The sequence below is a fragment of the Tauraco erythrolophus genome, chromosome 15, assembly GCF_009769465.1.
Source record: "Tauraco erythrolophus isolate bTauEry1 chromosome 15, bTauEry1.pri, whole genome shotgun sequence".
In the NCBI taxonomy this organism is placed as follows: domain Eukaryota; kingdom Metazoa; phylum Chordata; class Aves; order Musophagiformes; family Musophagidae; genus Tauraco; species Tauraco erythrolophus.
In genome coordinates, this window is record NC_141479.1 from 20,860,486 (window position 1) to 20,875,570 (window position 15,085).

At 40.9% G+C, this 15,085-nt stretch overlaps 1 protein-coding gene across 2 annotated transcripts in view; it reads left to right on the top strand.

Annotated features, from left to right (window-relative positions):
- The window catches only part of BANP (BTG3 associated nuclear protein), a 154,794-nt gene that overhangs the window by 57,813 nt on the left and 81,896 nt on the right, over window positions 1-15,085 (top strand). For both annotated transcript variants that reach the window (XM_086620753.1, XM_086620754.1), the window contains exon 8: window positions 11,385-11,552. In XM_086620753.1, coding sequence (XP_086476879.1) covers window positions 11,385-11,552 — 168 coding nt within the window. The remainder of the gene's footprint in view (window positions 1-11,384; window positions 11,553-15,085) is intronic.

The window sequence follows — 15,085 nt, forward strand, 5'->3', positions numbered from 1 at the left end:
TGTTTAAATGGAAAGAAGTGAAAGGAAGCATTTCTGTTGTGCTTTTTCTCATCTCCAGAAAGCATTAATTTTATTTTTTTTTTGGACAGTACCCTCGGGAAAGGCCTTGTGATGCAGCAGAGCTGCTTTTTTGCAAACACGTTGTCTTCCTCAGAGCTGCAAAAGTCTGGCTTCAGTTCCAAATAGCTGCTTCTTTGTGAATCAATTAAATGCTGCCACATGGAGGGAAGTGATAACCTCTTTTGAGGCTAGGCAAGAAGATAATGTGAGAACCCATTGAGTTTATCTCAGCACCGCAGTTCTCATAAATGGCATCAACGCTGGCACTTGCTTACTGACTTTATGTAAGCACTGTAATTTAATGCTGGATGTTGTTTGCTTCTTTCCTGGGCACTTACGTTTATTTCAGTTACTTTCCTGGCCAGTTACTGTTTAATAAACTGAAATAAAGGCACCAATTTGGGCAAGTAAAATAAATTGTTGGCAGTGTGTTTCCTCTCTCTTTCTCACGCTTCTCTCGTCGTTCTTGCGTTATACAAGTGATGAATTTAATTTTCCATTCTTGAACGTAAGCGGCTGCTTAGCCTGTCAGTCGCAGCTGTGATTGCATCTAACTTGGCTGTACGTGATGTGCCATCAAGCATTTGTGAATTCGTAGGCTCTACAGAAAGAAAACCAATGCCTCAGGTCACTTGGACCATCTCTTTCCAGCTGATGCACAGTTGCTCCATCCTGTCGATGCTTTTCCGCTTTGACCAGGCTTATTTAAAGTACATGCTGAGGTGTGCTGGTCCTCACTTCTTGAGAGGCAGCTAAAAACGTTCAGATAAGTCTCTGAGCATGAAAGTCGTTTTTTCAGTGACTTTAAATGTTACTTCAGGAGTGTACAATGGAAAAAGGGACAAGTTGTGTCATTCGTAAGAAAGATGTGCTCATTGGGAAGGTTACTGCTGTGAATATGATAACTTAGTTGAATGAGTGCTGGTTTTTTCTAATGAAAATCAAAGGAGCCTTATGTGGATTTCAGGAGTCATTCCATCTTCATGTATTAACAAGCCCCACACCCTGATGTCAGCAAGAAGCTTTGGACCATTTATAATGAGTGTGTGTGGAGTGTGATGTCCGAGGATCATCTCTATCAATAGTGCAGATCCATCCGAGCTATGAAGTTACAAGTGAAACAGAGGACTCTTTGTGTCACAGTTGTACTAATCTCTGTTTTCTTTGGGCTGATTCCTCCATACGTGGAACTTCTCCAATATTATGACTGTCTGCAGGGCAGTTACTCCAGTGTGCAGTGGTGGTGTCCCTTTAGGGCCTGATTCAGAAGGATGCAGAGCATGCTTTACTCTCACCATCCGTAGAGGAGGCTGGTGCCCAGTATCACTCGGGCTCAGTTCCTGCATAAATAAAATATCCTAATGAACTTCCAGTGGACTCCAGACAAGAAATATTTTCTTTACTATTGGAGTCCTATAAATGACAAAATTGAACTTTTACGATGTGGTTTGAGAAGACGTGAAGAGTCTAAGAAAGTATTTGATCCCTGACATTTCGAGAGGAAAAGCAGCTCAGCCACCAAACACAGATTGATCAGCGCAAAAATAACGTGTGTTCATCTGGAAAACGCATTGCCACATTCAAGGAGAGCTGTGATTTCACAGAATCTCATAAATGGAATTCCAGAAGGTCTCATAGCTTTTCCTTTCCTGGCTTTGAACTCTTTGCTCCGTTTTGCAAGGGTTAAGAAGCGAAGTGAGGAGATGCCTCAAGCTGACTTCGAGTAAAACGTAAATAAATTCCCGCAGCGTTCAGGTTTCTGTCGTGCCAGTCCTTTCCAAACCCACAAGCTCCTTCGGAAGGGGAGAAATTTTCGTTGTTGATTCACGAGTGAGTTTTTCTTGGCGGCACGTGTGGCGGCCTTTGCCATCCAGATGGGCTCGCGACGCGCTGCGGTGAGGGCTTATGTAACGGGACATCTCGGGAAGGGGGTGGTTAAAGCAACAACCCTCCTTTTTCCATCGGTTCTGCTGCCGGTTCCGTGGGATCACGCTGTGCTGCTGTGTGAAAGACAAAACAGCTGGTTAATCAACTTCTCTGCAAAATCGTGGCCATCAAAAATGACCCGATATGTGGTTATTGGCAGCGGCTCCTTAAAATCAGAAGCGTTTATTTCAATCAAGCGTTACTGCTTCAATTTAGGTGATTCCATTTGTTTCGAGCATCAGACTTTGATTTCGAACAGTAAGTTGATCCTTTGGCAATAAACACATCATATACTTAGGTATGTTCCATTCCAAACCAGAATGATGGCTGATAAACCTTGTGGGATTGTTTCTCCCCAGGAGTAAAAGAACTAGGAGGCTCTTTGCTTGCCGACCATGCTCATAAATGAATGCTCTGACATTCTGAATGTGCAAAACTAAAAGATAAATTTAACTGAGGAATTAAAAGCATGGTATATGTATGAATGTACATACGTGCACATCAATGTGCACCCTTAAATGTATTTTCAATATCCAAAAAGAAGGTAATAGTTACCGTGAGTGCAGTAGGTATTTTATTTGGAAGGAGGTTGTTGGTGGCCGGGTAAGTCAGACAAGTGCTGGAGTCTTTAGGTTCTGGTCTTTGTGCAAAGCCATTTCAGATGAAACTGCTCGTGCAGCCCGGATGGAATGCTGCCGCGGCAGTTTTTCGCTGTACAGCTGTGGCTGTATGAAATCTGCAATTTTGCTTTCCTACCAGCACCTAAATATTGTGTGAATACGTGTATTTTGGGAAGAAACGAAACATAGGTTTTCTTTTTTCAAGGTATCTTGTTGTATTTGCTGTGTCTTTGGAATTTTGCAAGATTTTTTTTTTTTTTTAGAGCAAGCATTGTGTTTTCTTTTGAAAACAGAGGAAAAAATAGCAGCAAGTGTATGTTATTTGTCCAGTATCATTGCAGTGGAGTACCAGTCACATAACTTGTAAACTGGAGCAAGTGCGTAGTAGATGCCACGAAGACTTTCCTATTTTCAAATTATCAAACCTCTGATTTGGTCTAGAATTATTTTCTCTTGGGGTTGATTGATTCAGTCAATTGATTGATTGATTCCTGGTTTTGATAATTATACTCTGGTTATTAACCAGTCACATTCACGCAGCTGTTGATATTCTGTCACTGTCAGGGAAACGTGATCAGAAGATCCCTCGGGAATGCCGTACGGCCGCTGCCGCGCCGCGTGGAGCTCACTCCAATCAAAGTGTGCGACTGGGAGCATCCAAAATTACTTCTGTAGTGATGAATTCGCTCCCTTCCATTTCCCAGCGTAGCTCTGGGGCTGCAGTTCTGCTGCCCTGTGGTAGCACGAGCGAACGTGAACGTGCACGGCTGAAAATGCCCTTGTTTTTGGCCAGAATGGGAAATTGGAGATTCCACTAGATGGCATTATTGACGTGCTTATGGCTGTCTTGTGAGGAGTTAAAATCAAACAGGTTCTGCTTTTGCTAAAATAGATAAAAATAGACCGGCTGGTTTTCCAGAAAAAAGTGGTAAGGTGTGTCTGGATGTAGGAGTCCTTCTGTTTTAGAAGAGGATACGTTGGTGGAATTTGGTTTTAGAAGAGGATATGTTGGTGGAATTTGGTTTTAGAAGAGGATACGTTGGTGGAATTTGGTTTTAGAAGAGGATACGTTGGTGGAATTTGGAGGTTGTAGGTGCTAATTAATTTTATTTTTGTTTTTGAAACTTATGGCAGGATCCTGTAGACCCGCACGAGTCTTTTTGATTTGTAGAAGGGCATTTAAAATAATTTTTAGTTTAATGGTTCCTCTGGTTCTGTGATTTGTTAAAAATGAAATATTCAGGCAAATATTCTAAATAAATATTAATAAATATTAACGAAATATTCGGAAAAACTGTTAATAAAATTAGGTGTTAACTAGCTTTGAATTACTACAATATTCATGATTTCTTGTGAGGAACAATACATTGCCAGAATGAAATCTGAGCCAGATCTGCATGGAAGCATCAAGAAGGTGCTCACCTTTCTCCTGTAACATTTGGTTTCAAAATGCTTTACGTTTTTTCAAATACAAGACATTCTATCTGTGTTTTACAGAGAGCAAGAACAGAGAAAGAGAAACCTCATGCCTTTTGGGTTGCTCTGCTTTCTCAAAACTTTAAAAAAAAAAAAACAAACAACCAAACCTCAAACAAAAAACTATGTGGATGTTGGAGACTGTATTTTACTGGGAGCAGAAAAACTTCACTTTCACTTTAATCTGTTGTTTGAAACACAAGCCTATATGTGCAAACAGTTTTTATGCTGCTTGGGTAGGTATTTAAAACGAGTTCAGTTCTGAAATGTTTTCCTCAACGTGGTGGAGTAATTTGATGTTCTCGAGGAAAAGTTTCTTGCCTGTTCTTCCAAATGGTTTCACGTTCTATTTGCATAGAATTGTGAGCAGCAGATTGTCGAAACAGTGTCGTTAGCATTTGATAAATAGTTTCTGTTTGTAGTTTAAAACTTCGTGTGGCTTCCTTTGATGCTGGCACATCAAAACGCACCCTTCCGATCCCGGAAAGTATTCCTACCAGACAGATACTTAATTTGAACTTGGCGTTGTTTTAGGAGCTGAGATGAGAAAACATTGTTTTAAATTGTTGGTTTTCTTGAAATAGCTAGAACATGCTGCTTTCATATGTATCAGAAAGGAGCTTTTCATTCTAAAAGCAAAGCCATGAGTGACAGGATGTTACCTCAACTCATCCCGTTCCTGATTTTTTACGGTGGTAACAGAGTTTGAGGCAGAGAGTGTCTTGGCAATGGTAAGAGCTGTGTTAGAGGGATTTTTGGGGAGCAGGACGCTGACAGGCTGGTGTCAGTTCAGTCTGCAGAAATTTATCTCCACAGTCTCTCTTCTATTCCAGTTATCCTGTAAAACATACAAAAATACAGCCTTTAGAGTTTGGTTCCTTAATGTGCTGGCGTGTGTCTTTATGTAACACCCGCATCATGATGGCATCTGGAAGCCAGGAGAATGATGCAATATGAGCAATGCGCTCCAGGAAAAATCATTTTTTGGTGTCCCTAAAGTTAGTCCTTATTCCCTAAATTATCTAATCACATGCTAACACTTAAGATTGCTGACTTCACTGACACTTGCCACATTTGGAGTGTTTCCTCGAATGTACCTGGCTTTTAAAATTGTGTTCTTAGTGGTATTTATGAATTTTCTTTCTCTCTTGTCATGGCAGGTTTAATTTTCTTACTGTAGGTAAACAATTTCTAGGTATTTGTTGTAAAGCAGTTGTAAAATGAGCAATTAGTGTTTTGTCATAAAATTACCTAAGATAAGTCTCCTCGTGATCTCTAGAGTTGAGTTCCTACTGTCCAAATAGAAAGGGATTTGATTAACATGGAATTTTGAGGTTTATATATTATTATAACTTAGTTGAAGAGTATAATAAAATAATCTGTTTTCTATGGAATCTTATTTGCAGAAATCTTTTTTTAACCGTATCTTCTGTACCTAGGAAAACAGAGTGTTTCATTTCTTTAAAAGCCGACAATTGAAAATTTCCTGGAAAAGTTCAGATTTTTCTGAATGTTTTATAGTGCTTGATTTTCGTATTTGGTTGTTGGAAATATTCTGGTTACTGACACAGGTTTAGTAACTCCTCCTTTAGGTATGTGTAGTAGAGTACAATTTCAGTTGCATTGGGGGCTGTTTGTAAGCACCCCCTGAACACAGTTTGTGCTCTCACGTGTGCAGTAATTGCCTGGCAGCTGAGTTTTCCTTCCCTCCTGCCTCTCTCCGTGTTTTTTAACAGCTCCCCCCGTCTCTTTTTGGATGTTGTTTAGCCTGTGGATGAGAACAGTGTTGTGGACAGTGAATATCTGGTGCCGTGAGTGACGTTCACAAGCACGTGACGTTGGAGAAGCTGCCAAGGTCCTGCCATCCCACCGCCTGGAACAGGGCGAGTTTTCCTTCAGTGAGGACCATGTCGCCCTCCCCTCCTGCATCCTTTTGCCCAACCCTAAACATTTCAGAGTTTTGGAGGGGGGAAACTGCCTCCCAGCTGTGGAGATCATACCTCCCCCTCCCAGCTGTCAAATGAGTAAACAATTTCTCTTTTAAAAATTGTTTCAATATGGTCAATGCCTGACCGTAATTATGTTTGAAGAGTTGAGGCCCGAAGGCGCAAGAAGTAACTTCAGAGGTGCTTGATTTTTGTCTCCGCTGTTCCAATGTTTAGTGCAGCAGATTTTTTGTTGTCATACGCTATTCGTTTAATAAAAAGAACTCCAAATGTATGACCCTTATGTGAAAAAATGCGTTTTGTTAGCCAAACCCCCAAATAATCGCCCCTCTTCGTCATTCTGTGCAGGCAGAATCTGAAGTCCTTGTTTTTCGTGATAGCCATCGTATTCTTGTCAATTAAAAAAAGATTCTGTTCATCAGTTAAATCATTTGGACTTGGAGTGTGACATCCTGTTCCTTTTTCTCTAGACTTCAAAAATGATGTTGAATTTGAATTGGAAGGAACAGTTAACCGAATCTGTTTGGACGACACATTTCATGTAAATATGTCTGTGTTTCATCCATGTGGCTGTTGGGTTCTCTGGGGGTAACACTTCCCCTCATCTTTCAAAATGTAACGATAGCAGAGGGGGAAAGTCTGTCCCGTTGCGCTATAAAAGGCAGCAAAGTGCCAAGTCCATGAAAACAGGGATTTACCTTTCCATTTTCTAAAGAAATCTGGTGTTCATGGAGGATGGGAAGCAGCAGCAATATCCAAATGCAAGCTGTTGACATGGAGGTTGGTTTTAGGAGGCTGATTTTGAATGCAATATCGAGATGGAATATTTCATGTCTGGTTTCGATATTACAAATGTCTTTGCTTCCTCCTCAATTTGTTCCTAATTAAATTTCTTTACAATTTAATGTTTTATGTGGATTGTTTTGTCTGCTGACTGACTTCTGACCTTTAGGAAAGACAGGATTACTTTCTCAGGAACCTCGTTTTTATGGGGCTTTCTTTTTTTCTAATTAGCTGTGTTTTTAAAAAAAAAACACAGCCCTTTATCCTTCTATTTTGTACATTACATACCCCAAAAGTTTGGGAGCACATAGTCATTTCAGACATCATTGCTGACAGTCTTTGTGTTTGTGTCAGATAATCTTCACTGCGTTTCCAAGCTTTTTTTTTTTTTTCCCCTTTAAACCACAGAAAGATTTATTTTGCAGTGCACAAGATGCATTCTACAATGTGTTGTGTCAGTCTTCATTTTGATTTTAGAGGAACTTTGGCAAAAAAAACCCACAAAAACGTGCTGTTTCTCTAATCTGGGATCTGGAAGGCGAAACTTAGCGTGATGCACCTGTTGGCTTTTAAAGCTGACTTCTTTGGATTTTCCTGATGCACACGTGCCTTCCGCCAAAGCTTTTGCTTGAACAAGACTTGAGCGTTGGTCCTTGCTTGCAAACCAGAGTGATTTCCTCTGTGTGCATTCCGGAATAGTCCATGTCTCTGTGAATTCTCCGTGCAGACCTTTGTGTGTCCCAGGCTGCTGCTAGTGTGTAGCTGGTCTATAGAAATCACTCAAGCTCGTGCAATTTATTAAATAACTGAAGGATTTTAAGTCTCTGGTGTGTTTTCATAGCAAGCTTTGTTTAGGAAGTGAGGTTCCCAAAGAAAGCAAACTTTGGACCCTCCGTGTTTAAAAACAAGCACATCCTTTGTTTTGAACGTTACCAGCAACCATCCATTGTCCTAAATAAAAAGATCACTAAAAAAAAATCAGCCATCCTTAGATGATCTGAATCCTATACTTCACTCTTCTTGTATAAGTGCATCTGTCTTCCAAAACACTGTTGTCTTTTTGCCAAAATGCTGAATTATACTGCTGAATGTATTTTTTACGTGTTTTTAGCAGGGTTGTTCTGTGGCTCGCCGATACTGTGCTGCTCACAAATTACAACGCTTCATGCTGCTTTGGACTAGCAGATGTTCCGAAAAAAGTCAAATCCCTTCCCACTGAAGTATTTCTGTCTTTTCTAATACGGACTTCCACAAGTTAAATGGCTCATTTGCAGAATCTTGCTTTAGTGCTGCCTTTTAAAGTTTTTTTGGGTATTAGACATACTCAGAATGAGACAGCTGAAAGCTCTCCTGCGTGTGATCACGTATGGACAGAGAACAGAAAGTCAGCACGCTTCAGTTTTCCAATATTGTTTGCACATGTTTTTGGGATGTGTATCTCTGCTGCAGGTAAATCATATTTCTAATGTTACGGTGAACTTTTTATCTACTTAAAAAGTACCTCACTGTCATTAGCATTAGATTTTTCTTCCGTCATCGGTGGACTGTTATGAAATGTGGTTGCTAAAGACCTGTTCGTAGAATAATATTTGAGATTGTAATACCCACTGGCTAGATTTATACATCTGAAACTCATTTGACCTTTATATCAGCTATCTTGGTACTTAAGGGTGGATTTTTCGTGCCCGATTTGCACGTGCAGGATGGGAAAAGTCTGTGCAAACAGCAGGTGGGTCGGCTGGACCAGTTTTACACCTTTGACCGCTGTAACAGCTAAGTAGGAATTTCATGAATGAGGGAAAAGAAAGAAGCACGCCTGGCTCTGAAAATCTGTGCCTGATGGCTTAGGGCTTTCTAGCCTAAAAACTTCTTCTCTCGCTCTGCCTCATTCAGCTTGTTCCCTATTTTCCGTGCTTTCCTCTGTCGTCATGTTCTCTCCGTGAAGAGGATGGTAATGGGCTCTCTATCCAGTATTTCGTGGCCGTTCCTCATCACATGGATTAAACGATAACTTTTGTGATCAGTAAGCAGAAGAAGGTCTTTTCCTGTCTTCCCTCAACAGAGCAATTTCTTGGACCTTTTATGTCCCAGCTCTGGCACTCACCATCTTTCTGAAGCCCTTGTCCTACGTGCCTTGGCTCTCCTGGTATGAACAGCTCACAGCATCTGAGACTGTCTTGTCCCAAATAATTTATATTGCTTCTGATTTATCTTTGAATTAAGTGACATCCTGGAATATCTCATGGATTACACTGTAATAGTTAAAATTCTGAGCTAGACTGCTTTTCTGTGCAAGTTTTCTCAACCTACAGTTGATTCTGTCACTTCTCTAAACAGAGCAGTGTGCAACGTGAAAGTCATTAAAATGTATTTAGGAATGAAATATGGACGTTTTCTCAAAATAACCACAGAGCATATGACTGTTTTATGTAGAACTACACAAGTACTTGTGTACATACTGACAGCTGAGGTCGTGTAAAGAGTTAAAGCACAACTATTTTTATTGGACATTGCTGCAAACACTTCCAAACCCATTTCTCCATGTAGTGCACATTAGTAATGGATTACACTGGGAAATGTGGTCTCAGTATTTACAATACAGAATGTGCTTTCCTTTTGTGGAGACCTACGGAAAGGAAACTTGCACAGCAGCAGATGATCATTTCAGTCGATTTTCCTCCTTTCCTACTCCCACCCTCTTTTTTTGGGACATAATGTAGGGGTTGTAAAGCAGTCTTTAAGTAATGTTCTTGCTGCCACTTCCAGTGAGAAATCTTGGGGCCTTGAAAGCACTGTGGAATTAGCTTTTCGATGCCAGTGTTTTCTTCTTGTACGTTCTCGACTTTGATTCTTTTTGAACAGATCTATAAAAAAAAATCAGAGCATTGGAAAATAAATGTTTAGAAAATTACGATGACTTAAGAGATACAGTACTGCACTTGACCATGCTAGCTCAGTAACCTGCAGCTTTCAGTGTCTGAGGACTCTTGGCTTATTTATAATACAGAGGAATGAAAAAAGCTCTTAGTTTGGGCAAACCTGGAATTTTGTGGCTGTAGGCTTCAGATAGTTGGTCCTACAGGAGCAGATAATTTCCTGTTCGTAGGACTGTACAGCAGCTTAATTAAGCAAGTACTTCACAGGATCAGGATCCTGTCTGAGAGTAAGATCGAAACCCAGTGGGTTGAAAAGATTGTTTTACCTCACAGTGTATGGAAAGCAAATGATACCAAAAGAAAAATAAGAATCTTGGAGATCCTTTAAGCATAGTCATGTTGAGTAAAAGCATGTACTACGGCTTTGGATTGTTTTTAACTGCAGTATTGCACATCTGAATCTGGAAAGTTTCAAAGTACTGAAGTTTTAAAGAATGTTAAATGTTCAGAGAGTTCTGGTTTAATTCATGTGTTTTGAACCTTTGGGTTTACTTTTTCAAGTGATTTTCTGCAGCCATGAGAATTATAAATTTCTCTTAACATACAGTCTCAAGTGTTGATGCTTTAAGCGAAATATAAACCACTCTGAATCTTACAATGAAATGATAAAAGTATGCAGCAATACGAGGAGGACCTCAAAACAGCTGACTATGCACGACACGTTTCCTTCCCAGATTTTAAACCATTTGTCCAGATGTTGAAAACAAGTATTTCTTGTCACACCTGAAATAGTCCTTTTGCTCCCTCTATTTCTTGTATAACTCGGCTTCCCCTTTGGGTGCAGAGGTTGTCCATGATAATGAACCTGGTTTGAGTTGGCAGCAGGACTCAATCTGTATGAGCTTTGCTTCAAAAATACTCAGTTCATCTCAAGTCAACGCTGTGTTTATATAACAGTTTGGCAATTTAGCACCAAATGCTGGAAAGTGCATAATGTGGCTCTTTAAATGGTTTTAATACTAGTAGTAATGTTTTCAGAAGATTCTGATTTCATATTGCATTTGTATTGGGTTCTGATGAATTTTGAACTGAGCTTTAAAAGAGTGTGGGTTTTTTTTTTTTTAGAGGGAGCTTTATGTGGCTTCCTTCTTATCAGACTTATGTTGAACGAGGCTTTGAGCAACCTGGTGTAGTGGAGAGTGTCCCTGCCCATGGCAGGGGGGTTGGAACTAGATGATCTTTGAGGTCCCTTCCAATCCAAACCATTCCGTGATTCTCTGATTCTATAGTGGGGGGCACTCTCAGTGAGAAATAAAGGTTTATCCAGTTTTGGCTTTGGAGTGCTGGATCCTTCTGTTGGTCAGTGTTGCACAGTTTGAATGTATTAGTGCAGTTTTCATGGACAGAAGTGTAGATTAGAGAATTTCGTAGACCGCTGACATTTTTAGATGTGTAACTGTGCATATGTATGATTACTTAATTTTGGGAGTAGTTGTTGAAATCACATCACTGTGCAGCTTTGGTATTTTTCATAATGTCATTGTATTCTTTAGGCAGTGTCACACATGAGGGCAGGTGTAAAATTTCCAGAGTTCTTTGTTCAGCTTGCGTGTGTGACCGTGTGACTTTCACGTATTTTCCTAAAAATACAGATTCATGCTGATTTTTCACCCCTTTGTGTTTCTCTCTGTTTCCAGGTCACCTGTTTTACAAATTCGGGATCACAGAATCCGACTGGTACCGAATCAAGCAGAGCATAGACTCCAAATGCCGAACAGCCTGGAGGCGGAAGCAGCGCGGGCAGAGTCTGGCCGTGAAAAGCTTTTCCAGGCGAACGCCTTCATCATCGTCTTACAGTGGTTCAGGTAAAAAAAAAAAACCAAAGAAACCCCTCAAACCCCACAAAAACCGAACAAACCCCAGCAGAAATGGAAACTCACAGTAATAATGCCATTTGGTTTTCAGTATACCTGAAAATTATTTTGGTCTTAAGTTATATTCACAACAGGTGCACGTACTGCCCTCAAATTTGAATGTTTTTGTGTAACAAAGCTACAAAGAGAAACCCACATTTCTCACAATTCAGTTTTTGCAGTGGATTTTATATTATTGCTTTTTGGTTTTCTCTTTTTTTTTATTTTGAAATACCATTTATCACTGGCAGAGAGGCCTGTCTGTTACAGTGTATGTGTGTCCACCGTGCTCCTCAAGGAGTGTATGCATGTGTCAAGTGAAGCCAACCATTTGTAATTAAATCATCATGGGCCTTCAGTGAAAGCCCAGCCACCTCCTGGTGTGTTCAAAGTCCTTCCCAGCCTCATAGAATCACAGAATCATAGAATGGTTTGGGTTGGAAGGGACCTCAAAAATCATCTAGTTCCAACCCCCCTACCATGGCCAGGGACACCTTCCACTACACCAGGTTGCCCAAAGCCTCATCCAACCTGGCCTTGAACACCTTCAGGGATGGGGCATCCACAACTTCTCTGGGCAACCTGTTCCAGTACCTCACCACCCTCAATGTAAAGCATTTCTTTCTTATATCTAACCTAAATCCACCCTCTTTCAGTTTAAATCCATTGCCCCTTGTCCTGTCACTACACACCCTTGTAAAAAGTCCCTCCCCAGCTTTCCTGTAGGCTCCCTTTAGGTACTGGAAAGCTGCAATAAGAACACCCCGGAGCCTTCTCTTCTCCAGGCTGAACAGCCCCAACTCTCCCAGCCTGTCTCCATAGCAGAGGTGCTCCAGCCCTCGCATCATCTTCGTGGCCCTCCTCTGGACTCGTTCCAGTAGCTCCATGTCCTTCATGGGGTTGTACCAAGCGAGATCCCTGGTGGGATGAGCTTCTAATCCTGTTTCAGTTGCATTAATGATCCTAGAAAGGAGGTGAGATGTGTGTGCTTGCTCACAAAGAGAAGAGGGAGAAGGGAGTCTAAAACAGCAGCGAAACAGATTTGCCAGAAATGAAAGTGTAGTATGTTCCAGTGTGTGAGAGAGATTGGCTTTGTTGATTTGTGTGGTCTTATCTGGATGCAGAGCTTCACTGACATGCTTGAGAACGTCCATCTACGTGTTAACTGCAAAAATTCAGCACGTGCAGCTTCGTGCTCTCATACGGGTGTGTTTACCACGTCCAGTTTTTTCAGTAGAAGGCCAGAATGTTTCTACAACTCATGTTTGCAAGAGGAGTCAAGTGAATAAACCTTTCTCAGTGTGTTCACACCATTTAGTAGGACGTGCTAAATTTTGTTCCTGAAGTATTTGCCTCTGAAGCAATTAAATATGTTGTAGGTGATTCTATATTTCCATATAGGTATGTAGGCATGAATAATAATAACAAATGAAAAATACTGACCTAAGAAGTGTTCTCATAGGACGTTTCTGGCTCATGCTTTTAATATAAAGCAGTGTTATGGGACATTTGTGCATCATATATTAAAAACAGTGTTTTGGAAGTGAGCCCAAAGAAAAGGAAGTAAGTTTATTTGCCTGCATAAAATTTTTGGTTGCATGTTAACACTAACCACTGTATCTCATGCAAAGAATGCCAAAATCTGCTTTTAATGGAAAATTTTATGTGCTGGAACTGGTAATCATATCCAAAATTCTCAAATTAAAACAACTAATCAACGTAATGATAACCATAACCCATATATGTTGATGGGATTTTTATTTTAGGTCTCTTAGCAATCAATATTTTAGAGTAAAAATGCAGTAGTAAGTAGATATTGTGGACCTGTGCTCATTAGACTGTACTCCTTGACTGTTGTTGAGATTTATTATTAAAAAATATTAATCTTTAATCTCCTGGTTTGGAGATTTGGGGAGACCGGTGTAGAGCTGTAAAGCACAGACTCAGGCTCAGTGAATTCTTGTCTTGAGAAGGCCATAAGATAAGAAGTTTTGGTGTTTTTTTTCCTTCTGGTTAAGCTGAAAACTCGATTCTCCCTCCACCCCCCAGTTCCACTGACGTGGTTTGTAAGTTGTTCCATGGGTACAAAGACACCTGGATTAACTCCTGGGATTTGAGCAGTGTGCTGACTGAGCAGGAGGGAGTAGCGTGGTGCAGTCACTCATGGACTGGTTCTGCAAGAGCCACCGTGGTGTTTCGGGTTGTGCACCCCGGCCAGCTCATGTAGGAGTTGGCCAGCTGCCTTTTGTACACCAATCTCCAGGATTTCCCTAGGAGTTTTCATGCCACCTGGCTCTGCCACTCTACAAGCTATCTCATCTCCCAAGTCCCCTAGATGGCAAAGAGGTGGCTGCATGTCCTTTTCGAGATGTCTTTGGTCCTGAAGATGGTGGAAGTCAACTGAGGCATCTTGGCATGCCATTGCCAGGACTGAATACACTGCAGCCAAAAGCAGAGTACCGGCAAGAACGTTAACAGCTGCCTTCGGTAATGGTACGTGAAAATGATCCCATGGAGTCAGAGTCTTCTGTAAATTTTCTTCACAATATTGCTTTTACTCAGAATGTCGTTGGCATCGTTTTCTGGAAGGCCGTAAAGATGTTAGATGAATTTACCACTACATTTGCACCCGCTGTGAAAAAGCTCTTAGAAAAACAGGCTGCTTTTCAGAATCAGGTAGTCCTTTGGAAAACTAATTTGCATTCCAAAAATCAGGTGGGAGTGGTACTTTGCCTGAAGAAAGAAGAGGCGGTATGAGGAAAAATAGGAGAGTGGGTTGAGTATATAGGGAAGAGAAGATGCAAGGAGAAAATGTGGATTCCCACATGTTTAAAAAGGGTAACTTCTGCATGACAGGGCTGTAGTTCCACTGCTCTGTTCAAGGAACTTCGTGAACCGCTCAGACTTTGCCTTTGTGATTTGACATCCCTGGAACCCCGCAATGGAATTACAGCATCATCGTTCCCAGGCATCTGTTCCTGATTATACGCACTGTATGGTGGATATAGCAGAACTCCTGCTGCCAGCTAGCAGGAAAGAGAAGTCATATTTCACAGCTCTGAAGTAAAGGAGGTCTGTATTTCACAGTTATGACAACATAGCTGTCAAATATGGCTTTTTAAAGTGTTACATATGAACCCAGACAGTTTTTATGGTAGCATGTGTTTCAGGGGGCAACTTAAGGTGAGCCTTGAACGGTCTGGAATTCAGCTACTTGAGAAACTGTCTTTCCCACTATTGTTAGCTACAGCCATTAAGACCAGCTTCTAGGTGCTGCTGTGTGTCAGGTCTCCACCCAGCTGTGGTTGCTGCTGTCTGCAGAAGAACATCTGCCTTTTGTTCCACGGAGTGATACGTTGCTCCATGGCAGTTCACGTACAGCAGGTATTTGAGCTGGTTATCCGTTGGGCAGACGGCGGTAGATATAATGAACTTTTCATTAAGATATAATGGAAAAAAAAAAAAAGGCTCTTGAAATATTGTCA